Source organism: Heteronotia binoei, chromosome 9 (genome assembly GCF_032191835.1).
Source record: "Heteronotia binoei isolate CCM8104 ecotype False Entrance Well chromosome 9, APGP_CSIRO_Hbin_v1, whole genome shotgun sequence".
NCBI classification, from domain to species: domain Eukaryota; kingdom Metazoa; phylum Chordata; class Lepidosauria; order Squamata; family Gekkonidae; genus Heteronotia; species Heteronotia binoei.
Genome location: NC_083231.1, coordinates 36723027 through 36750856, shown reverse-complemented (window position 1 = coordinate 36750856; position 27830 = coordinate 36723027). Strand labels below are relative to the sequence as shown.

General features: G+C 39.9%; 3 protein-coding genes across 4 annotated transcripts in view; 1 reads left to right on the top strand and 2 right to left on the bottom strand.

Moving 5' to 3' along the window:
• LOC132577048 (uncharacterized) overlaps positions 1–10533 on the bottom strand; it is a 43910-nt gene extending 33377 nt beyond the window's left edge. For both annotated transcript variants that reach the window (XM_060246475.1, XM_060246476.1), the window contains exons 1-9: positions 10462–10533; positions 10285–10380; positions 7855–8404; positions 5698–5897; positions 4014–4429; positions 3228–3382; positions 2832–3040; positions 1353–1492; positions 188–295 (exon numbers count right to left, since the gene is read on the bottom strand). In XM_060246475.1, coding sequence (XP_060102458.1) covers positions 188–295; positions 1353–1492; positions 2832–3040; positions 3228–3382; positions 4014–4429; positions 5698–5897; positions 7855–8404; positions 10285–10380; positions 10462–10509 — 1922 coding nt within the window. In that variant the 5' untranslated portion in view covers positions 10510–10533. The remainder of the gene's footprint in view (positions 1–187; positions 296–1352; positions 1493–2831; positions 3041–3227; positions 3383–4013; positions 4430–5697; positions 5898–7854; positions 8405–10284; positions 10381–10461) is intronic.
• Positions 10534–19496: 8963 nt separating this feature from the next.
• Positions 19497–25690, bottom strand: RWDD4 (RWD domain containing 4). The gene is made up of 7 exons (XM_060246474.1): positions 25482–25690; positions 23886–23966; positions 22949–23058; positions 22719–22863; positions 21580–21697; positions 21233–21441; positions 19497–19933 (listed from the first exon to the last, which is right to left on the bottom strand). Exons 1-6 carry the CDS (start codon positions 25503–25505, stop codon positions 21383–21385), a joined length of 537 nt encoding a protein of 178 aa, XP_060102457.1. The 5' UTR covers positions 25506–25690; the 3' UTR covers positions 19497–19933; positions 21233–21382.
• A 216-nt stretch (positions 25691–25906) lies between these two features.
• The window catches only part of TRAPPC11 (trafficking protein particle complex subunit 11), a 41598-nt gene continuing 39674 nt past the window's right edge, over positions 25907–27830 (top strand). Inside the window, exons 1-2 of the mRNA XM_060246462.1 lie at positions 25907–26232; positions 27257–27481. Of these exons, the coding sequence (XP_060102445.1) occupies positions 27278–27481 (204 nt within the window). The 5' untranslated portion in view covers positions 25907–26232; positions 27257–27277. The remainder of the gene's footprint in view (positions 26233–27256; positions 27482–27830) is intronic.

The window sequence follows — 27830 nt, the reverse complement described above, 5'->3', positions numbered from 1 at the left end:
GGGTCTTGGGAGCTAAGAGTTACAAAATGGTGCCTTGATGGGTCAAAAAATGACAGCTCAGACAAAAACTACAGCATTTCAGAGCAGGTTTGTAGTGCTCAGGTAGGAAAACCTTTCCTCTACAGCATGTTCTAGCTAACAAAGCATGGCTAATGCAAATTAAGTAACAGCGCATCATCAAACTTACAAGGCCTGACAGTACTGGATATGTTCCAGAATCTCTTCATCATTGTGACTTTCAAGTGCTTGACTTCTTGTATGCAGCCTTTCCTTAAAGTCCGTTGAACTACACATTCTGGTGAAATGGGGGGAGGGGAATTAAAGCATGTGTTACCAACATATACATCTTGCAGTCTGTATCAGGAATTATGTGATTGACAGCCGACTGGCCATGCTGACAATGTCAGATGCATTTCATGAATGTCCAGAGATGCAGGTTTATTCATATACTGGTCATTGCCCAACTGTGATTGACAACATGTTGTGATGGCTGTCAGTCGCACAAGGATTGTCAGCATCCCTGTGGGATTGACAGGAATCACAACATTTCTAGCATTTGTCTTGTAATAAGTTATAGTACATAATAAGATACTAACATGCCTCAGTTTCTTTTCTGTGTCATCCTTAAGGTTCAGTTCTACAAAAGTGAAGAGCTGCCCTGGGGTGGCAGCTGTGTGAGGATCTGGCTTCAATGTTGCCATACACAGAAAAGTGTGGGAGGTGTCATGCCGAGATCCATCATCTTATAAAACGGCCTGTGTTGATCCAAAAGGTTGGGAATGAATGTAGAAATGGTTTCTTTTTTGCAGAGATTTATTGAAATCCTAAAACACATCATGGGCTCCCCATACATCCCAGCTGATCTTCCTGGTTTTGTGCCACCTGGTGTGACTTGGGTCTTTGGGAAGATCAGACTTTGGGAGGCTGGCATTCTCACTGGAACAAAATTTTAGACTTCCCATATGGAATTTTGAAAGGCTATCAGAATTGTTTACTGAATCCACCTACTCCAGCATTCTGCCTTTAACAAGGACAAGTCAGATGCCTTTGAGAAGCTCAGAAGCAAGATGAAATGATGAGAGCCAACACTTCGATATTTGTTTCCTCTTTCCTAGCTATTGTGGTATAAATAATCTTCATGTCTAACCCTCTTTTTAGCCGTCTAAACTAGGGGCCATCCCCATAGCCCTTGTAATTCCATAAAGATTTTGAGGGTATTGTCCATCAGTTGATTTCTTGGGCTTTGGATTCTTTAAAGACTTCATATGACATTAATCAAGCAAACCGCATCTAGCCTCATGAATAGGGTCTTGTATTTATTATTCACTCAAAGAACAGTTAATGTGGCTGACCTGTTGAATTGGTTGATAACAATTTTCTGGAAGTCATTGCAAAGGCACTCCAGATAGTAAGCATGGGCTCTGTTGCTGACAGGACTTATTCCATCTCTTCCCCAGCCAACATTTTTTGTATAGATATTTGTGTGACGAAGCTGTAAAAACAAACCCTGTAATCCACATCAACCACTAAAGCAAGCAGACAGTTCACTGAACAGGTTACTTGGTTAAAACCATCCTCATCAAAGACATTTTGAATGTCAGACTGAGGTGTTCCACCAAGAAACAGAGTAAGACTGACTTATACCTTTTTGCAGGGCTTTTTTGGTAGAAAAAGCCCAGCAGGAACACATTTGCATATTAGGCCACACTCCTTGACACCAATCCAGCTGGAACTGCGTTCCTGCTCAAAAAAAGCCCTGCCTTTTTGATGCTCTACATTTTAAAATTCTTCAGATTTTTAGGATATATTCATAAGCATCTTCTCCCCACAATAAATTCCTTTTAAAATCCTCTTATTAGTAGTCAGATTACCCATGATTTACTATGCAGTATTTGAATGTCTGAGTTGCACTAAACTCCAATTCTACCCTCTTATTCAAGGGGGTGGGGGTGGAATTAATGTTCCTCAGCAAAGGCAAAAATCTTACTGTAAACTGTCTAGAACAATACATGGAGCTATTTCCTGCATGTTTACTTAGGTTATAATATTCTAATGTGATATGATCTCTGGTATCATACAAAGACATGCTGCAGCAATGAAGAAATGGAGGAACTTATTTAAAAATACAAAAATAATATGGCTGTCTCTGGCATAGTTGGAAGCCCCTGAAACACTGTGAGGAAAATAACAGGAGGAAAGGAAAGGAATGGAAATTCTTTCCCAGTGTTTAGCTTATAGTTGATCAGCAAACTAAAGGATGAGAATTATACATGGCTCAAGGAAGTCTGAGTAGGGTGAAGAAATGGTGGTAAAGATGGGAATAAGAAGATCAACAGCACAATCCCAAAGAGTTATACTTCTGTCCATTGAACTCAGTAGGTTTAGAATGGTGCAACTCTGCTTAGTTTTCAAAGTATAGAAAGTATATCCTGGGATGTTTGAGAAAGTGTGTAGATTTAAAGAATAAGACTGAAAGAATTGAAATTAAAATAATTGAAATAAAGACCACAAATTGAGAAGAAACCAGTCTATATAAAAATATTTTGAAATGATATTTTTGCTTTTTGGGGGTGGGGGTGAAGTAAGACACCAACTGGAAGATGAATTTCTCCTTATGCTGGCAGCCTATTAGGTAAAAGCACAGTGTGGTTAGGAACAGATTAGGTAAAGAATATTTCCAATACAATGTCCAAGAAACATTGCCCTGAGCAGCTACACTGTACAATCCAAAAGATGTCCCAAAAGACACAGCCTTTATCATTTTGGAAAGGATGCTATATATGCTACATCCTGACTTCCTTGGAAGAGAACCAAATATACTCTTGACCTACCTTAGAATGAATGCTTTCCACAAAGTCCTGATGTGCTTTCTGCTTTTTTTTGTCGATCTGTGGTTTCTGTGGGTGAATGTCAATGTATTTGAATGCCTGACTCCTTGACAAGTTGCACTGCAGGTCAGTGATGTTTCTTTTGAAGCAGTAGCAGTGATCCTCACGAGATCCTTGGATCTGCAATCCTTGATCCACTTCTTGTTGCAACACTTGCAAAACAGAAATACTTCTCCTTAAATTAAGCACCTGGAACAAACCAATTCCTCCCCCTCCCCATCAACAATATGGTAGTTATTGACAATGCAGTCATAAACAGGGTTACAGCCTTCAAAGTTCATTGAAGTCAATGGATTTCACTATGGAGTATTTTGAAAGTGTTTTGTGTTTCTTCTTCACCTGTTTTGAGCAGTGCAGTGGCAGCTTCTTCGTCAAGTGCAACTGGAACATATTCCTGAAATATCTTACATAGTTTCTGAAAAGATGCCAACCACTTGTTCTTAGCTTGTTGCCTGCGAGTAGGATCCTTGCTAAAGATGTCTCTGTACACTGCTCTGCATAAGCAAAATGAAATGCACAAACTGTGAGAAATGGATGAAAATGATGCTCTGCTAACCTCAAAATGTGTAACTGAGTAGCTTCACATTAGGCCAAAGGGCTGCCCTTGGTGGTGGTGCCGCCAGGGTCCAAGCATGGCAGGGAAGAACTGATGCAATTTTCTTGGGTTCATGGAAGCTTGGCCCACACACAACCCTGTTACCATAATATATATTTGTCATTTAAGAAATAAAATAGGATGGCTTTCTTTCATAATGCATGAGATTGTAATGTGTGGAATGGGGTGGGGTGGGGGGTTATGTTACAAGTGTTTGTACTGGAGCCAGTGAAATCATGTTTGGGGAAGGGCCCACTCCCAAAGCACTCGTAAATAGGTGGAAGAGAAGAAGGGCTTTGGATCAAGAACACAAAAATGCCCCCTGGCTGCATTGCAACAGCTGCTTGGTAGTGATGCACTGGGGTGAGTGAGGTCACCCTCAGAAGCACAGGAAGCTTCTTTGGGACAAAAAAGCATTTCTCACTGCATGCAATTAAAGTTTGTGTCAAGAAAGAGAGTGTCTAAATATCATGATTAATAAATGATAGAAAAATGTGTGATGGGTGAATTTTAAAAATAAACCAACAAACCCAATAGTCTGAAGTCTGTAATTTGCAGGGATGCAATTTTCATCCAAATGGTACCACTTATTGAGAAGCTGAAGTTCCTCCTCATATTCAACTTCGGTTTTCTCTGTGGGTGGAAAAGCAGTAGCAAAATCTTGCCCATTTGAACTGACTGCTTCATCTTCCTCCTTGATGGGGCTTTTAGCTTCATGTTCTTTGAATGATGGTAGATCAAGGCTCAGGACGTCTTGGTGAACTTCACCTTGAATCTCATCTGCTTTTCCTAAAAGCGCTTCTGTCTTCAGACTACCAGACAAGACAGGGCTTCTTTTTTGCATACTCAGCTTCATACGTTCAATAGTGTCTTTGATTGCCTCAAAATGTTCCTTGTTTATTATTTCTGGGAGGCAGGGATCATCATGCTTTTGCCCAATGAAAACCTAAAACAGGGGGGGGGGGGAATGTAGAGAAAACTGATTCTTAGAGAGCGGGCAATAAATTGTGCTATGAAGCCAGTGATGTCACGTACTGAGTCAGTTACCAGGGAAGCAACCTAGGCTGTATCCACATGCTGAAGATTCTCTCTTTTGCATTCACTGCTGCTGTGAATGCAAAGACATGTACATTAGTAATACAGCTTCCATGTTTCTGTGGTCTTTGCTATGTCAGCTGCCATCCCCTCAGGCCACCAGAGAGGTGTGGGCTTTTTGATGGTTTTGAAGAACTGGTAATTTCTAGAGCACTATTTTTGTGTGTGTTGTTGCAGCCAAATTATGGCAAACTCATAGGTTTTCATGGCAAAAAATGTTCAGTGGTCATTTGCCTGTGTCTGCATAGCTACCTTGGTATTCCTTGGTGGTCTCCCATCCAATTACTAGCCAGCAGCTTAGCTTTGGTGTAGTCTGGTTCAGTGGTTAAGTGTGCAGACACCTATCTGGGAGAACAGAGTTGGATTCCCGATCCTCCATATGCAGCTCCTGGGTGACCCTGGGTCAGCCACAGTTCTCTCAGAGCTGTTCTCTCAAGAGCAATTCTCTCAGAGCTCTCTCAGTCTCACCTATTTCACAGGGTGTTTGTTGTGGGAAGGGAAGAAGATTGTAAGCCATTCTGAGACTCCAAGTGAAGGGCAGAGTATAAATCCAATCTCTTCTTCTTCCTCCTCTTGTGAGATTTGACATGATCAGGCTAGGCTGGCCTATTCAGATCAGGGCATAGAACTATAGAAATTACCATTTTTTTTTTAAAAGCCATGTTTAAAAAACATGGTGGGGGAAATGGCAGCCTCAAGGGGCAGTTGGAAGGAAAATGGCACCATTGTGGGTGGGGCCTTGGAATATGCACCTTTATGGTCCAGATGGCACAATGACACACTTGGGCTGTGATCTTCCCCCCCCCCCCCAAAAAAAAAAAAATAGAGAAAAGCAGGTTTGGAAAACAGAAAACTGGGTAATGGGCAGTTCCATCATGAGTAGAGCATGACACTTTAAGCATCCCTCCCTCCCCAAAAAAGTTCTCCAGCTTGGAGTTGGAAGTAGACAAAAACCACTGTAATCAAATGTTACCAGACAACAACTAGATTTATCATTTAAAAGTAGTATGTGGCTTATCTTAATCCTCTGTACACTTGTTTTGTAATGTGAATGGTTCATCAAGCAGGAAAAGCAAGACCCTAATTTTTTAAAGATTAACTAATTGCATGTCAACTTACCACAAAAGTTTGGAATCCTAACTCCTGACACTTCCTCATTGTCTTTATATGAAAGGAAGCAACATGGTGATTATTAGTGATTCCATCTTTTATTCCCCATCTCAGGTCCAACATGCGGAAGTCATAACCTCTCTTTTTACAATAGCTGTACAACCAAGGAAAGGACTTTTCCATTAATGCATTTCGCTCAGCCTCAGAATCTGATTCAAACAACAAAGCACATCAACAAGATTATTAAAAGCAATTTTCAGAAACATGTATAGACATAGATGCAGTTAGTATACTTCCAGTATATGATTTTTAGACCTAAAAACTACGTGAAACTCAAAGAAACTCCTTGCATGGATGAGGAGGATGAAGTTTTGAGGAGAATGAGGTTCTGAGGAGCATGAGGTTCAGAAACCTAAGGACCAATGTTATCCTGATTTCTTAAGAGCATCACAAATTTCAGTTGTTCACCATGAGTCAAAGAGGCATTTGGGCATCACAACTCTGATGGAACTGTATTTATAACTGTGTTAGAAGCAGTGGAAACAACTGTGGAAGTGCATATTTAATACACAAAATATTAAGGCCTATATCTGTATAAATAGGACTTATTAGTTATATAAGGAACCCAAATACTGAAATGCAAACAACATATAGTCATGTCTGCATGTAGCCTGCCCATGCACAGCATTTTGTACTTGGCTCAAAATTTAACTACCTCTGAAAGTGAGCTTCTAGCTACTAAGGAAGCAAAAATAGGGTTGAAATTTGAAGGCAGAAGGGGCATTGAGTGCAAATCATTTGCTATGTACAGGACTTCAGCACTACCTTGTAAGGGGAACTGGTAAGCAACTATACTACAGAAGCCAAATAAGTAAAGCAAGCAATACAGGCAGATATTCTGTATTTACATTGGAACCTCTCTTCCCAGCTTTTGCACTCAATCTTGCTGAATTCCTACATGGCGTTTGTCTATACAGATCCCGTGATTCCCCAGCATAACCTTTTTGGTGGTCAAAGAAGATCCCATCTTCACTTTTTCAACAAAGAAAAAAGGGGGCTGGATCCATCCCAGAAAACTGATTTCCTTCAGAGAACAAGCACCTTTATTTTTGTCTCTCTGTGTGGAAGCCTTTAGGCAAGTGGTTACATACAGGTAGAACTTCACAAATCAGTGGGGTTCTGAGTGGAGGTCCCTAGACAGTGGTATTTTAAACCTTACATGGTGAAGAAGAGGTTTTCTTTTTTTAAAGTTAAAGCCTGTTTGAAAGCGCTCTCACTATACCTTTGGGAAAGAGATCTGGAAACTTTTTATACTATACCAAAGCTTGCAAGAATCTGTTTAACTAGAAGGAAGCAGGACAAGAAAAATGTATGTGTTAAACAGGGGTGTGATGGGAAGTTACAATAGCTTAAGAACAAGCCAAACAGAATGGCCCCTCCATTATTACAACCAACAGTGGCAGCTCTGGAAGAGGCAACTGACAGCAGTCATTGATGCCAATGTCCCCTCTAAGCTGTGGAGTCTTGTGAGCAAAAATTCTACTTTGTGAGCTATTGGCGTTAAAGTTGTGAGCTACTGCATAAATTAGTTTGCTCAAGGGCCATTTTTCCTTAGCTGAGACAAAAATTTGTGAGCTGGAGGCTAAAAAATTGTGAGCTAGCTCACACTAACTCAGCTTAGAGGGAACACTGATTGTTGCATCTGACAAAGAGAGCTTTTTCACAAAAATCTTATGCAACAATGAATCTTGTTAGTCTTAAAGGTACTACTGGCCTCTTTACTATTTTGCAAAAACAGACTAACATGGCTAACTCCTCTGGATTGTTGGAACTGAAGACTCTGAGCCAAAATGCCCTGAGGTGTTGGAAGACCTGCTGGGGTTTGGTTGCGTTAGCCATCTGGAGCGGTGAGCCATTGGGAACCTTCCCTGTTACTCAAATGGCCAGTCCACCCCTGAACTTCACTCGGTCCACTTTCACATCTCTTAAAAATTAATGTATGTCTTTAAACTCATTATTTGAGCCCCTAAAATTGCTGCATCCAGAGTTACATGGTAAACAATTGGAATAAAACAGAACATCCACGTTTTACATAAATAACTCTCTTATACCACTGACTTTTTATCAGTCCCCCATATATGAATGTTTTGGTTTCAGAACTTGTACCTTGATATTGTCCACAAATATAGACCATAAAGATTTTCTTTTTGGAGAAACATGGCAAATTTATTAATCCTCTTATTGCAGCTCTGTTTGTATTGATATCTGCAGGGCTGTGGGGACAACTCCTCGTATTATTAGACATTCCTTGGGTTTGCAGCCACAGAGCACTGAAGGAGTGTTGTTTTTCAGTCTGGGTTTGCAGACGAGGTGTAGTTAAAGAGGAGGGTCTGTAATGAACAGCATTATCTTCTCTATCTGTTGAGTCATTTGCATTTGATAACAGAAGAGAACCCGATGGATCTGTCATGCCTCTGTTGATTTTCTTTTCATCTGTAGTCTCAGACTTTTCAAAGTGATGGGCTTTATCCTTTGTTTCTGTTTGGAGGCGCCAGCTGTTTGCAAACATTGATTTCTGTGATTCTGCTTTTTTTGCTATGGAAATTAATCCTTTTTTAGTCAATGCAGCAGCTTCATCCCTACCCAGAGATTCATCTGAGGAGCCACAGTGTGCTGCATGGTGGTGTTCAACCTGCTCTATAATTTTTACTTCAGGCTAAAGAACAGAATAAAACACAATACCCTTTTTAAATTAACTAATTAATTTAATTAATTGTTAATATGTACTGATGAACATGCATGCCTATAACCTGGATACATGCCAACTGTCTACTGTTTTCAGTAAATGTAGCAAATGTAAGGGTGACAAGATCAGAGAAGGAGGCTTAAATCATGTTTTGGTGAATTCCTGATACACAGTCATCATCTGCAAGGAAGAGGAACAGCACACAGTCCGCATAAGGCAAGGATCCAGGACCATGTATAATAGAAGATACTGACTAGTGCAAAGTATGTTATTAAAATCTGATGCATGTATGTTATTAAAATCTGATGCCCATAGCCAGGATTTTAAAATTTAGGGGGCATGTAGTCAGGGGTTCATTAAGTGGTTTCCCTACCCTGGCTGCTGCCATGACTCAGGGCACCCAACTCAGGGTGCCTTACCTTCCCTCCCACCCATCCCCTGCTGCTGCCACACTACTTGAGGAACTGCAGGGGTAAAAGCTGAAAGGCTGGAGGCTGCCACCTACTTCCCCCAATGGGCCCTTTAAATGGCATGAGAAGGGCAGTGGATGCTCCTAGATACTCCTCCCGTGCAATTTGAATTGTGGGTGGAGGGAGGGGGTGGCCCCCAACCTCTCAGCTTTTACCCCCACACAGTGGTGGCAGAGGGAACGGGGAGGGTCAGGGCACCTAAGTTGGGGCACCCGACAGGAAGTCAGAGAGCAGGGTAGCCATGTTGGTCTGAAGCAACGGAACAAAGTTTGAGTCCAGTGGCACCTTTAAGATCAACAAATTTTGATTCTGGGCATAACCTTTCATGTACATACACACTTCATCAGATACACAAAAGCTTATACTCAGAATTAAATCCGTTGGTGTTAAAGGTGCCACTGGTCTCAAACGTTGGTCCACATTTCTAGTAAGAAATTGGCAACTGATAAGTAGTAAGAAAGGGGGAGTAAACAGTCGGGGGATAAAGGTAATGTAGGTTAGGTGAGGCTATATATTCAGTATGGATTCTTATGGTGAGAGGAAAAATTGATGAGATTTAACTATTGCGAGCAGAAACTAGAAGCTGATACCATGAGACAACATAGAGGCTTAAGAAATGGCATGATAAGGTCAGGTATACAAAATGCCATGAATGCATGTGGTGAGCATAACAACTGGATTGCAGCTATGGGATATGAAGGAGAGGAGAGCCAGTTTGGTGTAGTGGTTAAGTGTATGGACTCTTATCTGGTTTGATTCCCCACTCCTCCACTTGCACTTGCTAGCATGGCCTTGGGTCAGCCATAGCTCTGGCAGAGGTTGTCCTTGAAAGGGCAGCTGCTGTGAGAGCCCTCTCCAGACCCACCAACCTCACAGGGTGTCTGTTGTGGGGGAGGAAGATAAAGAGATTGTGAGCCGCTCTGAGACTCTTCGGAGTGGAGGGTGGGATATAAATCCAATATCTTCTTCTTTCTGAGCTTATGCATAAAACTGTATAATAGCTTGGGACAGAACATGTCTTGTGAATTAAAATAACAACCCTTATATTCCTATTTCCTTGTATTTCCTATTTCTTACAAATGCGGTGATAAACCTGTGTCTTTGGATTGTAGATGGGGATATATATGCTGGAATACTCCCCTACATAAACAGGAAAAACCCTGCACACAAAAAACAAGCTGTCAGGAAGAAGTGTTCTGTTCCAGACTTTTCCTGGATATGCTAGCTTTCTAATTGCGAGAGTCATATTTTATTTTTTTTGGGGGGGCATAAAATCATGGGAACTCTCACGTGCTGTATGATGTACAATTAAGGCACAGGTTTGCTTTTCATCTGTAGAGGACCGGGCATCAGTCTATAGATAACTTATTTGTATCTTACCTTTAGATGAAATGCCTCTGGATTTCTCAAGTGTGATTGACTTTTACCCTCCAATTCATGGCTGAAGCTCTTCATGAGGTGAAAATACATGTGGCGCTATAGGCAAAGTAAAGCAGATGGTTAGGAGCAGTGCTTTCCAACCCCTCTGAAAACGAGGAAAGACAAAGAATCACCTACTTTTAAATGTGTCCTCACTTGCAAGTCTGTTTCTTCACTTACGTTCATATATGGTATCTGCCAGTGACATCTTTGTTTCTAGAGGTAATTTGATAAATAAAGAAAAAGCAACTCCTCATCAGTAAGCTTAAAAAAAAATTCTAAGTGGTTGCTGTGGAAAGAAAGTTTTCTTGATGCACACTTTGGATTGGATCCAGCCAGATCACCAAATTATTCTTATGACAGCCCTCATCCCACATGGCTGTTATCTATCCCATGATCCATAGCATAGCATTCTCTGTGGTCAAAGAGGACTCAATTTTCTCTTTTTCACCAGTGGAAAACTGGTTTGATCCAGCCCTCAGACTGCCTGTGTCTCTGCCCGAACCTGTCATTCAAAAAGTGGCTCAAAAAACCTTTTTATAATGTCAACCTGCTGCAACTTCCATTCTCTCCCCTCCCCTTTCACATTGTCCTCCTACTTCCTAGCAATAGTGAAGTTATTATATACTCATTGAGATTTGACTATGTAACAACAGTACTGAGGAAAATTAATTCATAGGGAGAGGACTATTACCCTCACTCAGAATTAGCTTGGTTTGCCCTTCATAACATCACTACTTAGACAAAGGCAGATTGCTATGTGGTGATGTTACTGTTATAAGGAAGAAAAGGGGAGGCTTGGAAAGTAGAAAATGGCACTGAAAAATAGATTTTTAGAGGATCCTTGAGTGTTCACGTAACTGAATGGCTAACAACAAAGAGAAATGTGTGGTAGAAAAATAAATTCCCTCTTCCAAAACCTAAACAATCACATTATGTAATGTATGCTATTAAAATGAACAATTTTCTTAAAATTCCAATGACTATTACAACACTCAGAGATGAACATATGAAGCTGCCTTATACTGAATCAGACCCTGGGTCCATCAAAGTCAGTATTGTCTATTCAGACTGGCAGCGGCTCTCCAGCTGAGGTTTTTCACACCTGTTTGCCTGGACCCTTTTTAGTTGGAGATGCTGGGGATTGAACCTGGGACCTTCTGCTTATCAAGCAGATGCTCTACCATTGAGCCACCATCCCTCTCAAAACATCAGTTTAGTTGTCTAAACTGACTGTTATTGCTCTTCGGTTGGATCTTATCTATTCTTCTAGCAATGGAGCCTCCTTCTTGTAGAAGCCTACTACTACAGCCTACCCTTGCCGGCTACCACTCTGATAGTGTCTAAATAACTCTCTTTTTCTTATTCTCAAAAGAGGGGCATGAGCCCACTTTTGTACTACAAGGGTTTATTGCCAGCTTAAAGCCTTGCATTATCTATGTCATTTTCATAATTATCTGCATTCTTTTGTGACCTTTCTATGGTTGGTAAGTATTATCCAATAGAAGCACTAGGCCAGTATACCTACTTCCCCATCTCCCAACTATTTTAACTTTAACGACATCATATGGTATAATTAGTAATGTTGCCATTTAAATACATACAGACATCCTATTCTCCAGTGACATGGTGTGAATTGGTGGTAAAGCACTTGTTTCTTTATAAACCTGAAGGGGGAAAAATGCAACTCATAAATTTTGCAATAATACATTCTCCTGAGATCAATAAAAGTAATAATTTTCTTCATTGTTACAGGGGTAGAAAAAGCATAAATTAATATATCCCCAAAGATATAATATTTCTTGACTTTGTTGATTTATGTCTTCATCTACTTTAGATTTTGATATGATTTGATCCAGCCAACTTTATCAGGCTTACCCAACTTCCTTCCTTATTACAGCTGCTGTGATCCCTAGCATAGGCTTGGTAATCAAAGAAGACCCCTTCCATCCATTTTTACTAGTTCCTCCCAATAATACATAAGTTTTAAAACAATGATGCACATACAAGAACAAAACCTTAAATTTTGTTTTAATAGGTTAACAGTCTCAATATGGACTTACTGCAAGCAAAGGCTTTGGTGGCAAATTTCTTTTTGTATAAGCTGTCCACATAGTTTTTGCACAACAGTCTAATATACAAACACAGGAACTTTGTGTTTCACTTCTTCAGTACTGCTGGAATTGTTTTGGCTTTTTCCCAAGTTAAGACTGAAAAGCTCCAAATATTTTTCAGAACGTCTTCATACAACTTCTTCCAAGAGATCAGCTTTCATAATAAGAACATGCTTAGATGCGGGTCACCAATCTCGTTGCAAATACTCTTAAAGAAATAACTTATCAGCAGATCACTGGTCTCTGTCATTTACATTTGCATAAGTTTTGAATTCAGCTCTGATTTACATTCACATGATAGCCTTGAAGTAACTCAGATGCTTCCACATTACAAGTCCCCTACCCAAGTTACCTCTTCCTTTCTCTTTTCTTTCTTCACCTCCTCTTGGCTTATAGAAGTGATGAGTTTACTGATTCCTAGGCAGCATCTACCCACAGCAACGTCCAGCAGTAAAACCGGTTTGGATTGCTATTCAAGTTTTAGCCTTGTTTGAAGAGCTGTTGATGACAGCCCCAGCCCAAACAATGAAGAAACAAATGAACAGAGAGTTAATCAGCCAAATATAACTGTGGACATCACTTGCTGTTTGGCCCCACAGTAAAATGCTTAACAAATTAGAAAAAAAGAGTTCTGACCAGAGGTACAATATTTATCCCCTGCCATTTTGGGGACAAATCAGCCTTTAAGTTATAGGATTGGATCATCACAAGGTTGTTAAGATAAAACAAGGAAGTGGGAACCTCATGCACCAGCAACACTCAAACACCGGCTTAGGGACCACCTGTGGCTTTTCTGAACACTGCTTCCCAGTGTGGTACCTGCTCCACATTTCAGGAGAGCAGGCAAGGCCTTGGGCTTGTGGTTGGCAGGTGGTTCCCAGCCTGAAACAGCTGCCTCCAGAGGAAGGAGTACTCTACAAGCCTCCCTGAGGGACAAGTCTCATGCCAGGAAATGTGGCTCTTTTGGTTGGTTTTAATTTTGAATGTGTCTCTCCAGGAGCTGTGGAGTGAATATCACTGCTATATATTCTTCCCAATATCTATTAGAGGAAGAGTTAGATAAAAAATGTGATTGAGTTCAGGCACATGCACTGAAACTGATAATTTGAAGTTACTTCTTCCGGCACTTTTTTTTTTAATGAAAGGAACACAGCTGGACGATAGAGGGCTCTGCTATAAAACCACATTAGGTAAACAGTGTGTAAGAGCAGTTTGCTACCTACAAGCTGCTACATGCTACAGGTCACTTACCTTTCAAGCACTCCTGCAAGAGCTTAGTAAATCCAACTTCATATGAAGCTGTATCAAGAAGGGGGGGGGGCAAGCAACTCATGTTTGTTTTTTCCTCTACAACTGGCCTATTCAGATGAATTGTCATGGTAACCTACTCCACAGAAGCGAGTAACAAGCTTCCTCTCACTTGGGAAGCTATTGAATGAAAGCACAAAATTTCTTCTACTTTCAGTAGACATTTAAGCTTCCCACATGAGTCCATCTGCAGAAATGCAGCAACATATCAATGATACGTTTCTCCAGCTATCATTATAATGTTAGTATGGATTCATTTTTAGGGTTTTTTAAAATCACATTTATGGGTCCATGAAGCTATTGCCAGATTTTTGATATAATGGATTTTTCCAGTTTAGAAGAGAAAATTGTACTGATACGGTTCACATCTTAAATGTGGTTAATAACTGATGGTCAGAACACAGTACGCAGGTGACTTTAAAAAAATAGCTTTCAGCTTGCATTTCCTGTTAGTTACTTTCCTTTAAATTTCATCACAGATTCCATCACAAATATTTTAACCCATTCCCCATCTCTGTTTATGGTGGTTCAATACAGGAACAAAATGAATACAATTTTGTCTCCTGATTTTCCAGAAAAACCAAGTACAATATATCAGGACTGATTTATACAGTGCAATCTCAAGCAGGTCTACTGAGAACCCTAATAGTCTACTCAATGGGAATTCCAAGAGCATTTTTAGGAGGATCACACTACTTATCACAGGACCAGCTGTACTGTGAGAGCATCCAGATTTTTTTATGAACAGGTGTCAAGCTCTAGGCTTCTCTCTATCCTACTGCTTGATAAATTATTCCTTCTTAAATCTTTTCAAGGATTTACTCTTTAACACCTCTCCTACAGTCTGTGTTCATTTCATATTCTTTCCACTACATGGCAATCCATCTGCTGGTGCTGTTTCTCTTCTTGACCCTTTTTTCCATTGGTGACTTCTGGAATATTGCTACTTAGGCCTAGAACAGAAGCTCTTACATGGCCAAACTTTCTGCACTTTATATCCTTATTAAAAGCGACTTGTTTTATTCTTTCACACTCCCATGTCTCCTCAGGGCTTTTTTTTTTGTAGCAGGAACTCCTTTGCATATTAGGTCACATACCCGATGTAGCCAATCCTCCTGTAGCTTACAGTAGGCCCTGTATTAAGAGCCCTGTAAGTTCTTGGAGGATTGGCTACATTAGGGGATGCGGTCTAATATGCAAAGAAGTTCCTGCTACAAAAAAGCCCTGTATCTCATCTCTTCAGGAAACTTAAACCACTTCTTTCCCTCTAACTCCCATAATCTACACTTACATTTTTCTTTTGTATGGTTTACTTACCATAACCTTTTACTACATAAATAGCATCACAATGGTCATTACTAACATGTTTGTTTAATCTTTAATTAGTGTTAAAAGTATTAAAAGTTAATATCAGTTATGTTGACATCTAATATGTCCATATTTAACCTAACACAGGCACATAAGCATTTTTCAGTATGACTTATTTTAATAGGAGTGGTTTTAAATCAGTCCTTGGAAATTTTTCTTTGGCTCTGGGAGCCATCCCAAAAATTTAGGAATCAGACTTCAGCATTTCATATTTTAATGACCATAGACTCTAATTATTGATGCCACAAAACCTAACCCCCTCTTTAGTTTCTTGTAAATTTTTAAAACTATGGCAAAAGTGTTGTCATATATAAATAAATATGGCATAACCCTGGTTGTCATCACCAGAACAAAAAGCTAACCTCCCTCCAACCTTCCTCTCCAGTTTCTCATAATTTCATTACTGCTTTTAAAAAAAGCTACATTTATTTGAATACTGGAGCTAATGCAGAAAGCAGCTGGTTAAGAAATGAATTTAAGACCATTGGATGATTACGTTTGCATGTAAACAAGCTGTGATAATATTATTGCCAATCTGGACTCTGCATTGTTCAGGAGGCCTTTCTTGTAGAAAGAGCAAAGCTGTGTGGTTCAGCTCAGGAGAACTTTTGTTAGGGATGTGGTCTTTCCTATACTGATCGTCTTACTGCCTGAAACAGAGAAGTCAGCAGTCATTCAGTGCCCTGTTCTATTCCCAGTTCAATGTCAGCCCAACTGCACACATTGGACTTACTAGGAATCTTTGCTGTTAGCTTCAAATGTTACCATGTCTTGTAATCTGCTCACTGATTGCCTGATATTACCATATTTTTGTAAGCCACTTGTAATCTACCTTGGGCCCAGGCTAGTTTGATTTTGTAAAATCTCAGAAGCTTAGAAGGGTGGACTCTGGTTTAGTATTAAGATGGGAAACCCCAAGGAAGTCCAGGGCCACTACACAGAGGCAGACAATGGCAAACCATCTCTGAACATCTGCCTTTTGTTGTTGCTCAGTCACAGTCAAGACTCTTTGCGACCCCATGGACAGTCACGCCAGGCCCTCCTGTCTTCTACCACCCTCCAAAGTCTGCTTAAATTCGTGTTTGTTACATCAGTAACGCTGTCCAGCCATCTCATCTTTTGCCGTCCCCTTCTTCTTTGCCTTCTGTCTTTCCCAGCATCAGGATCTTCTCCAGTGAGTGCTCCCTTCTCATTTGGTGGCCAAAGTATTTGAGCTTCAGCTTCTGACCTTCCAGGGAACAGTCTGGGTTGATTTTCCTTAGGAACATCTGCCTATATAGTTACTATAAGTTGGCTGTGACCTGACAGAACTTTCCACCACTAATCCACCTTGGGTCCAGTGAGAAAAACAGGCTATAAATGATAATAAGATATATGTCAAGAGGCACTATGATAAAATCATCACTGACGATTCTAGATACAACAATGAAATTTCTATGCACCATGGCAACTTGGCACCTGGGAATTGTTGAGCCTTGTTTTAAATGCATGCTCAGTTATTCTGTTGGACTGACTGCATCCCCAATTTGTATGTAAGTCCTCAGTGCAAATAAATACCAACACAGCTGGTAAATAGATATATATTTATTTAACACCCCCCCCTACACACAATAAAAATAGATGGCATTAAGGCATCTTGTGCTCTGTTACCATTTGTAGAGAACTTCCAGATACAATACAGCACATTTATACACAATCCACCTACGTGGTGGTGTGATTGCTGACTTATTGACAACTAAAAGAAAACTGATGACCAGTCATATTTTCCCAAGGGGGAAAAGAAACCAAGCAGGATAGTTCAGGAAACTGAAAGAAACAGTCAGGAGAGTACTTAGGATTTGATACAGTGGCCCAACAGGAACATGAACTATGAGTAGTACATTTTATCAACTGAAAATTTATTTCTACTTGTGTTTCTTCACAGTTTAATAATTTACTGTTATGTGACAGTTCAGTCAAGTGTACATTTAAGAGTAGATTTTGTGGATGAGTAATATCCTGTAGTGTACATATTCCCTTTCTTTCTCCCTGGTTTCATATGAAGATATGCATTTCTGAGAGACTGGCTAGAACAGGGGTGGCCAAATGAAGCCCCCATCGCCCTGTTGGCCAGCTTGGAGAAAGCACTTGTGTCTTAAACCACTTATCTAAACCGAGTCAGCTGGCAGCTTGGAGAGTGCATTTAAAGTTAAAGTTGCTTTATTTCCACCCCTCCCTCACTTCCTATTTTGTGGCTTGAAAACATCTGACGTTCATGCCTTGTGGCTCTCAGACATCTGATGTTTATTCAGCATGGTTCCTACTTTAAGCAAGTTGCCACCCCTGGCCATTGTTGCCCACATCATACAGGGGGGATGCAAATGTACATTATTAAATGCAACCTACAAGGGCATCCAGATCAGGAGGATCCCCTCCCACAGCTACCTGAGCAGTCTGGCTTAGCCTGGTGCTAAACTGTGTCCTGCAAAAGGCACGATCTCTGGCCACACCCTTTCAGCTCTACATAGAGTAAGATGCAAATTCTGCATAGAACCACTGTGAAAAACTAACAGCTACATACTCACACATCTGTGGAGATGCTGAAAGACTAAGGAATAGGAAGATAGATTTTTTTTTTAAAGGGTCACTAACGGAGCAATTCAATAACTAATTTATGCTTGCTTGGTGGGGTATTAATCCATTTCTGCTGACAAGAACCAAAGATACACCAATGTAGTGGAACTATGGTGGTACATTGGCAGGACACCAACAACAATGCAGGGGAAAGATGGAAAGCGCCAGCAGGATAGCAAGGGAGGAACAAGCCTTAGTAGAAATCTTTTGTAGTCTGACTGATATTGTCATAAAAGCCAGCATAATTTTACATCAGCAGAAGAGATGGAATAGATAAAAACCAGAAAACCCCCATCCTCCCAGCAGCTACATTAGAGAATAGGAATTCCACTTATTCTATAGCTGATCACAGTATACTACGTATGCAGTATAAAAACCGCAGCCAGAAAACACAGATCTTGTCTATCAAGACACACAATGACATCATTCTGCCTCTGCATGCAGAAAACCATGGACATAAAAATGGGAACTTGGTGATTGTAGCTTTGGCGATTCTGCAAAAGGCTCCAAAGGAGCACCACCAGGAATATCAAATTATTTCTGGTAGTTGGGAATTTGTGGAAAATGCACCCCACAAGTTTAACCTATGACTCCCAAACATTTTCCTGCTCTTAACAGGATGTCAAGAGAGATGTGTGGAGCACTTAACACTAGCCTCAGAATGCTTCCCATGCCCTATAATATGTAGCAACTATACATTTAACTATCAACCCTCATTCAACAGGTTATAGTAGTGTCCTTTACAGAACAAACATGCACTGCACTGATGGGAGGGGGTGTTGATTCCCATGTTCAAATTCTGGTTGTATACTAGTGAAGGCCATGAGGAGACTACTATGCACCACCCATTTTTACTGCTGGTCAAACACTTCTGAGATATACTTTCTTGCAGAACTAAAAACCAGGGCAGGGAAAGACTATAGCTGGACACAAAATTCCACTGAAACTCCCTATAAGGGAAAGGTGAATGCTATCTGAATGACTATAATTATCTGCCACTAACAGGTTGGCCACCTCTGATCAGGGGGATCACCAGTGGGTGAGTGTGGCTGAACCATGAGAAATGGAGGGTTACCTACTAATAATGGCATGTGCTTTCAAATCACTTGCTTACCAACTCCTAATAAGCACCTAATTATAGTAAATATTAAATTGCCCCTCGGTGGGGTTGGCACCTTTTTTGTTCCAACTTGTCTCTGATGCTTCTGAAGAGAGTAGGGCAGATAGCAATGTAATAGATGTTGATGTTCTCTATCATCTAAGTTTCAAAGGTTCAGGAGTCTTCTGTAAATCCAAAACATTGGTAGTTCTATTTTTTGTTATACTTTTTGATAAAAGCTGAGATGGGCTGAGCTGTTTCTATTCTCAGATTCTCGCCCCCCACGCACCTCAAGTTATCCATCTCAGCTATTTTCATGATGGAGCAATGGGAGAGAACTGAGGAGTTCCCCTCCCCGCAACAATTGAGGGTCATGACGTTGCCCAAGTCATGCCAGAGGAACACCAGCAAGGGTGATAACATGGCCTTTGTCAACAATACCCTGTAATAGAACTACAAAGCATATTTTAAAAGTATCTATAACTGGTTTCCATTGCAATTTTTCCTGAATATTGTAACTCCCACATTTGCATATTTTAGTTCCAGTACTGGATGATAATATCTGGCAGCTGCCACTGTATTAAAGTAATTGTGTAGGAATTAAATGTCAAGTAAAGCAAAGCTGCCAGTCCACCATCGGATAAACCCTAAGAGTTAATAAAAATAAAACTATGTTAAAAGGTCTGATTTATTTTTTTAAGTAGGTAAGAATCCTTAACAAACTATCTTCACTTAGAATCATCTAACAATCTAGCTAGCATATAACTACCAGACGTTTTCATGATTCTTTCAGTACAGCATGAAACAATATGAATTAAATATTGTTAGGTTTAGAGTCATGATAGTTCTAACCAAAAGAGAACTACACCAGCTTCAGGGTATCTTCTTTAAAGGCAAACCGTGATGTGAGGAAAATGATGAATACCAGAAAAAATGTCCTTCTTGCTGAGCACACCTTTGCACATTTAAATTCTGGAACAAACTCATTTTATAAAATACCAGTAGGGGGGAAATACAGGAATTGTCTCCAGATCACTCTGTAATAAAGTTGATATTTTCCTATATCAAAGTCTTCTTATTCATCATCCTTTGAGCCTGTTTTGCTCAGCTGTAAAAAGACAAAAAAATGTTCTGTGTTTATTATTGTTGAAGGTTTCAATCCAGAGACATTCAGTTGCACTTAAGACTCATTGAAGGCACCGGGGCAATTTCATCACAGCCAGCTTGCCCCATTGCTTTCAAAGAGACTTAAGCACAACTTTCCCCTCCATTCGACCCATATTCTATTGATTAAAAACAAGGTTTGTTAATACTTTGAATATATTTAGCTTCTATTTGAATAAACTCAGAAGAAAGAGTGAGTTCTGCTTAATGGTTTTATAGATCTATATAGATTTGGTATCATACAGTGGTTGTATCAGCATGTCCATATTAGCATCTTATGCTTTGCTAGTCCATTTCTGATTTTCCATTTGGTCGTTACATATTAGGCATAAACATCAGTTCTGCAATGACTGAAAAATCATAAATGATTTACATGTAGGTTGAGCCCCTCGGCCTTGCTTAAATTATGTTTACTCAGCCTGGTTCTATGCTGCTCAATGGGTTTGTGAGGCTGCAGCCAGCAGTGGTTGCGATTGCACCATATAGGGGTACAAAGTTATGTCTTGCACTGGATCACAATAAGAGCAATTATGATGTATTCCATCCAACACATGTAGTGATTAACAGGATTGTCCTCTTTAGTTGAAAAATGGCATTTGCTGTTCCTATGTAAGATGTGTACAAATAAAATTTAAAAGTGCAGGAATGTATTTTTGGACACCTCTTTATATACTTAGAAGACATTTTTAAAAACAGAGTATCAGTGATACCAATAATGACACATTACTTGTAGTGCAAATATTTGAGTTGTCACAAAAAGCACTGATTAAATATGAAAACAGATTTCTCCCCCCCTCCCCCAAACTCATAAGAGTTCTCTGTTACATATGCCAATTATGTCTATCTTGCCAACTTCTCTATCCACAGGAAAGTGAGGATTGTATTGGTCTGTCAAAGGGGACTTGACTATGAATACCACTTTGTCTGGTGTCAAAACTATATAGATTTAGGAATCTAGGGTGAAAGGCTGGCGGATTTAGTTCAAAATAGCTCTTATAGACACTTTCCTTGAAATTTGGTGCACTGGATGGTAGGCTAGTTGGGTGATCACTGCTTGTGAATTTGTTAAGCCCATCAATTTAATTAAAATCAAGAGGATTTGTAAACCTGTTTTGGAACAGGGTGTAAAATGCCTTAAAAACTGGTCAAAGAAAAAATAACGACTGCCCAAATGTCCCAGCTTGGAATAAAAAAATCTTTCAACATTGGCACAAAAACATTACAGAAAGACTGAAATACTTACATGCTAGTCAAATACAAGAAGTGAATCCAAATGTCATTCATGTCCAAAATGGTTACAAAGGATCAGGTGGAGAAAAGGGAAAGAGAGAGAAAGAGAAAGATTAGATACTGCCATCAGATGTTGTAAGATTCAAACATTTTTAATTCTCAGTCATGTTACCTTGATTACATCAACCCAATTCCATCCTCGAGGTAGTTCTCCTTTGTGATCTATCCAAGACAAAACACAACCCAGAAGTTGCTGATTTTCAATTTAAAGATTATCTGCAAGTTATATGCAACTTGAAATATCAAAATACATGTTATTTTTAAAAATCTGAAAGAAAACATGATGGGTATTATACAAACCTGTTTTGTCTGCTAGCTTTCGTTTTTGTGTTTTGGACAACTGTTCCTTTTTCTCTTTTTTCTTACTTGGTTGGGCTGTATCAGGATGTCCAACTGAGATGCAGTTGTTTAATGCTGTCTAAAAAAAAAGTAATTGCTAGTAGGCTCATACTGTCATTTATTGGTACGCAAATGAATTTATTTCTTTTATTCTTAGATCTTTACTTGTCTGAAGAAAAGGTAAAAACTAACTGCTTTAGAGTTTCAATCAAGCCAAATAAGGAAAAGGATGCCAGGTAAAAACATAACTGTACATTTGAGACAAATAACAGTAAAAATAGCAGTAAAAATTATTACACATTATTAAAATTACTTTTGCATTTTGGGATCCTGCTATTATTTGTCCCTAATGTAAATCATGTTTTTATAGATGTCTCAACAAAGCTTTTACAACAAAATGATAGGAGCTTTGCACAATAATAAAGTTTTGCATAATAAAAAAATACATGGCATCTCATTTCCTTATTTGGCTTGCTGGCACATTGCTTGCTGTAGCTCTATTTTCCTTTCTTCTTTAGAGTTTTCAATCAAACATTCTCAGTGATATGCGTTTTGGAAACCCTCTATTTACTGAGCAAAAGTTTACTGGATAAACTCTTTTGTGTTACTTTGACATGCTTGTTAACAACTTACATGTGTAGCTAAGTAGCATTTTAATCACTGCTTATTGTTGATCTAAGTTTCAAAATATTTCTGAATGAAGTGGCCAAACCAGAGCTTTTTTTGAGCAGGAATGCAGTTCCGGCTGGCTTGGTGACAGCGGGCATGGCCTAATATACAAATGAGTTCCTGCTGGCCCTTTTCTACAAAAAAAAACGTAAAACAATAGTAACATCAGGGGTGTTGCCCAATATGCAAATGAGTTCCTGCTGGGCTTCTTTGGTGGAAACTATTCTAATCTGACATCAATATGCTATTTAATTTTAGGCATGATTATTCAACAGTTTTTGAAAACACTATCCAACAGTATACTAAGTCTAGTTTATATCTAGTTTATCAAAGGAATATGAATTATTTGTCAGTGTTTATACTTCTTGCAATGGAATGCAGAATCAGTTTATTAACATTTTGAGACATATTGAACAAAACTATAAACTTACCACAGTATTAACAGGTTGATTTTCCATTAACAACTCTCTGTTATCTTTGGCATATTCAAAAATTGTATAGGTCATTGAGGTTCCAAGGTTAACTTCAACTTCTTTCATTAATTTATTCAATATACTTTGTTTTACAGCTGAAGATCTAGGAAAGATCACAGAACTCCCTTACAGGGTGAGGTGGAAAACAGTCAGAAAGAATATCATCTGTGAAATACTGGAATACTTACATTGCATTGTTAAAGAATGCATCCATAGATATGGCTGGAGCTGTCTGTGGATATCCTTCTGGCCATGATATTTCTATTAAGAAGGCTTTAGGATCTCCATTATCACCTATCTGAAGAATATTTAATGATTGTGATTGTAGAAAAATCTCCACAGCTTTTTATTACCAATAAGACAAATACTTAAAAGTTTTGTAACCGGAGATTATTTCTTATATCAATAAAAATCTATTATCTACAGGAATTCATAAAAATAGGCAACTTTTCACACCAGTTTAAAGAAGTGGTTGCTTAATTCTGGGTACACTGTACCTCCAGGGTCCATCTGGCATATTTCACAGCCAGTTCTATGAAAACAGAAGTGGCCAATTTCAAAAATTTTGAGAATAAAGGCCTAAATTTAAACACACTTTTTAGGTACTCAATATTTACACAATTATATTAGAACAATGTACTGAAGACTGGGTAAGACTAATTTCTGAACCAATTAAGAGATTTGATGAAGTTCTCAAGTTCACAGAGCCTCTTGTATCCCTGTCTCTGTTAGAAAAAAGCAACATAGCACAATAATCCAGGATCACTCCAAGCTTGCTCTACATCCATATGTACAGATGAACTGAACTATGCCAGATTAGAAATTTCATCATGTTAATGTCCAAGATCAAACCAACATAGCTATCCCACTTGAATCTACCTTTGGACACTACTGTAATAGCAGAGCCAAACTGATGTCTGTACTTCTACTCATCCATTTACAGTTACTATATTTCTCTCAACTGACCTTTCCCCCAGTACTTTATCATTATGAATATTATTATCTTATACAAAGACACTGAAAAATACCCTTAATTAAACCATACATACTTAGTAAAAATCAAGACCTAATACTTCAAGTCAATATACATTATTCTTTTATGAACAGGACTTCATGTAATCTCACCCTATATTGAAAGGAAACAGGGCTAAGTTCCTTAAAACACTTATCGCCTTCATAAATAGAACGTAATGCTTCTAGCTCCATCTGAAAGAAAGAACAATAAAGTGGTTAATATTTTTAATCTGAACTGAAACTTCATACCCTCTATTAAGTCCAGGAAACTGCTATAAAGTCAGGGACACACAGCTAGGTGAATTATTTTCACCTATTGCATATCCATTTCACTGTCCCTCTTTTTCTTCTTATTGGTGTCCTCTTTTTCAAGCTCATATTTAAGGTATCTGAGAATCTCTCTATAGAGAGCTCAGGTATATAACCAAAGGAAGTGATCAGAGATGTAGTACATTAGACATAAAATGATAAATAACACAAACAACATACTAGTTGTTTTCAATTAAGGAAGTAAACCACATCCTGCTGCAGTCAATGGCATTGATTTTAAAGGCCCTAGGCTGAACCATAATGTTGCTTCTTTTTTTCAAAGATGTATTTAAAAACCCAGATAAGCGTGTCATTTTGACTCTAACTCATACTAGGTCCTATTGGACACCTACAGTCATCTAAAGTTGCCACAGATATATACTTGCTTCTCCCCATAATGGATCACAATTGCCTTTTAAAACTTTTTAAAAACATATCCTCCTATGTGATGCCACAGTGTCAGAGTCCTACACTCTTCCCATTTAAATAGTAATTTACTATGCAACATGGGGAACTGCTATTCTAATAAACAGAAGTCCGAAGTCCCTTTCATCATCTAGTATTGTCCTTTAGGACATGCCCAAAGTAAAGACAACAAACTATAAAAACATTCCCCTCCCTTAGGTATCAGATTAGGCCCCTCTTCTTGAAATAGACATTATGATCCCAGTTGAATGTTCTCTTCTTGCTATAACTGAGCATGTGTAATTTCAAAGCCATCTCTTACATAACAAAAGTAATAATATCCAAGCTGTTGTCCTCACACTACACTAATGGTCTTATTATGGAAGATCTTAAACAATCAGTAAAAGTAGCCTAAAACTATGCTCACTCAACACAATAATATTGAGCCTCATCATCATACTGGATGTATCTTCAATTCATACAGACACAGATGTCTTAGAAAGTAGTGCAGTCTGGATGTTCTGTACAATGCAGTATCAAAAATTTACAAAAACATTGTGGCACATTAAAGATTTAACAAGTTTTTATCCCAGCATAATCTTTCTTGGACTAAAACCCAATTGAAAGGTATAATTTATATTGACATTGCGTTAGCAGTATTAATAGCACTTCCTCTTCTTTCTTTTGACCCTTGACAGATTGTGCTTGCACAGGACATGCAGAAATTCAACAGGTGACGCGCATGGGCATCCTGAATGCAGCAGACTTCAACTTCTGAATTTCTACCTAGCATACAGGAGCTGTACCTAACCCACCCCCACGCCCCCATGACAGCTTTATCCACAGACTCACAATCTTTCTGGGACAGTCACGTGCCTAAATGTGGGCAGGCCACCCGAATTCTTCCTTACGCCCACCCTTTTCGAAAATCCCTTCACTCTTTTGGCTGCCGGGATGCCACTCATCATTTCACTTCAGCCCAGAGCATCTCACCTCTTGGTCCTCATTCGCCGTCATGGCGCGTCACCGGCACAAACAAGCCCCCCCTCCCCTACTGCCGCCCTCCCGCCGCCCTCTGAAGGAATCGCAGCGCCGCCAGCACTAAGACTGACGCGCTCGCGCTCCTGCCTCTGAGCGCAGGCGCCAAAAGTGACAGGGCCACGGTACGCGCCTGTTCCCACCTCCTATTGGACAAAACACCCACTACTCGTTCCTCTCTTTCCGGCTTCCTATTGGCTCTTGTTTTTTTCGTCACCCCCCCGCCCCTCTCCGGACATTCCTAGGCTTTTCCAAAACGACTCTTGCCTAGTCCCGCCTCTTTGTTTCCTGACGCTGCCATTGGCCTTTGTGTTCAACTTTGCTCGGCCCTCTTCGTCTGCCCCGCCTTCCAATATTAGGCTTGTCGGTAGAGCAGACTCGGAATTGATTGGCCAGTCGGCGCTGACACTTCCCGCAGGCTTCCTTAGTCAGGCCTGGCCTCGGCAGAATCCTTTGGCTGCTGCTTCTTTCCTTCAGTGGGGTGTGCTTGGCCTTTGCTCGGGCTGCGCCCCTGGAAGCTGAGCGGGCTGCTCTCCACCGCTGAGCTGCCCTCCCTCTCCCCTGCTGTCGAAGGCATTTGCAGCTCAGGTGACAGTGGAAGAGCGTCTAAGCAGGGCAGAGGTTCTTAGGCGGGGAGGGGCTGGCAGTCCCATTCTGAGCCCCACATCCAAAAACACGGTTGCGGGTCGTGTGAAGGGGCTCCAAGGTCGGTATTTCAGGTGAAAAGGCACTCTGGGCTCCCGCAGATCAAGCTGTTTTTTTGCTCATTCTCAAGGTCTTAATTACAGATAGGTAGTTGTGCTGGTCTGTAGTAGGGATATAAACCAAGAGTCCAACGTTTGCTGTTTATCATGAGGTGCTCCTATTTTAAGAAACAAGTTTTATTAGTCTTTAGGGTGAAGTTGGTTTTCTGCATAGAGTTGTTCTTGGCTCTTTGGATTGCAGAGTTCTGTATAGATGAGGGGCATGTCCATGTTAAAGGAGATGGGGAAGTGCTGCAGTGTCCACTAGAATGAAGGAGCCCTATTACATGGTTGTGTGCATCTTCCTCTCTTGGAAAACTTCTTGGTTTGTAGGACATTTTCCATAGCAGCCAGGTGTAGACAACAACACCTGTAAAGTGAATCATTTAAAAGGTAACTGATGGGTTGAGATCAACCATTGTGGTAATATAGGTTACCTGATTTTCTGGCAATGGGATAATCTCTTGACAAGGAGCTGGCAGTTCTAGTTTGCAGCCTCACTGTGTACTTGGGTGGCTTGATGTATAAATGGAATTATTATATTTGCTTATTTGAATCCTCCTCCTGCTGAAATTAAACTGTTTCAAAAGAATTAGTGGGCTCATGTATCTTTTTAACAGTTTTGTAGAAAAGCATATCCCACCAGCAGCGTTCCCTCTGAGCTGCAGAATCTTGTGAGCAAAAATTCTACTTTATGAGCTACTGGCATTAAAATTGTGAGCTACTGCAAAAATTAGTGTGCTCTGGGGTCATCCTTCCTGAACTAAGACAAAAATATGTGAGCTGGAAGCTAAAAATCTGTGAGCTGGCTCACGCTAACTCAGCTTAGAGGGAACACTGTCCAGCAGTTGTGATTCTTTCCATTACACTCCTTCAGAGATGGTGGAGGCTGTACTGTCAGCCTTATTCAAGACGGTTTTCAGCTTACTATATTAGAAAAAACTGAACTATTTGTTGGAAAACTATTTTAAATATTTAATGTTTCAGAATTTGTTGCAGTCTGTCAAGATGAGCCCTTCACAGTGGGACTTTCCAGTGGAATTGTGTTGCCGGCCTATGGCCTTTGTAGCCCTTACAGGCTTGGATGTGGTCTACAATGCTGTTCATCGGGCAGTTTGGGATGCCTTTTGTGCAAACAGGAGAGCAGACAGAGTACCAATTTCCTTCAAAGTACTCCCTGGTGATCATGAGTATCCTAAATGTAGAAACAAGGTATTGTTCTAAGTCTTTTTAAGAAGCTCAGCGCTCATGTTCTGGTTGTAAAACATATAACATTCCAGTGCCAACCAAAGCAGTGTTGATACAGCCAACTGAAGCAGTGTTGGACCATTTGAAATCCATCTAATTAAATGGGTTTAGGAGAGTGTAGCTGTACATAGAATGTTCTTGTTAATGGAAGTTACTTATTTGGTTGGCTATAACCAGTTTTTCTATTGTTAACAAAGGGAGGATGGGGTCTCCTATGACCACCAGAGAGGCTGTAGTATGGGGGTCATGGAACCTGCATGTACAAAAGCCATACAAGATGAGAGCTGTATTAAGGAAGGGAGTTGGGTGAGAC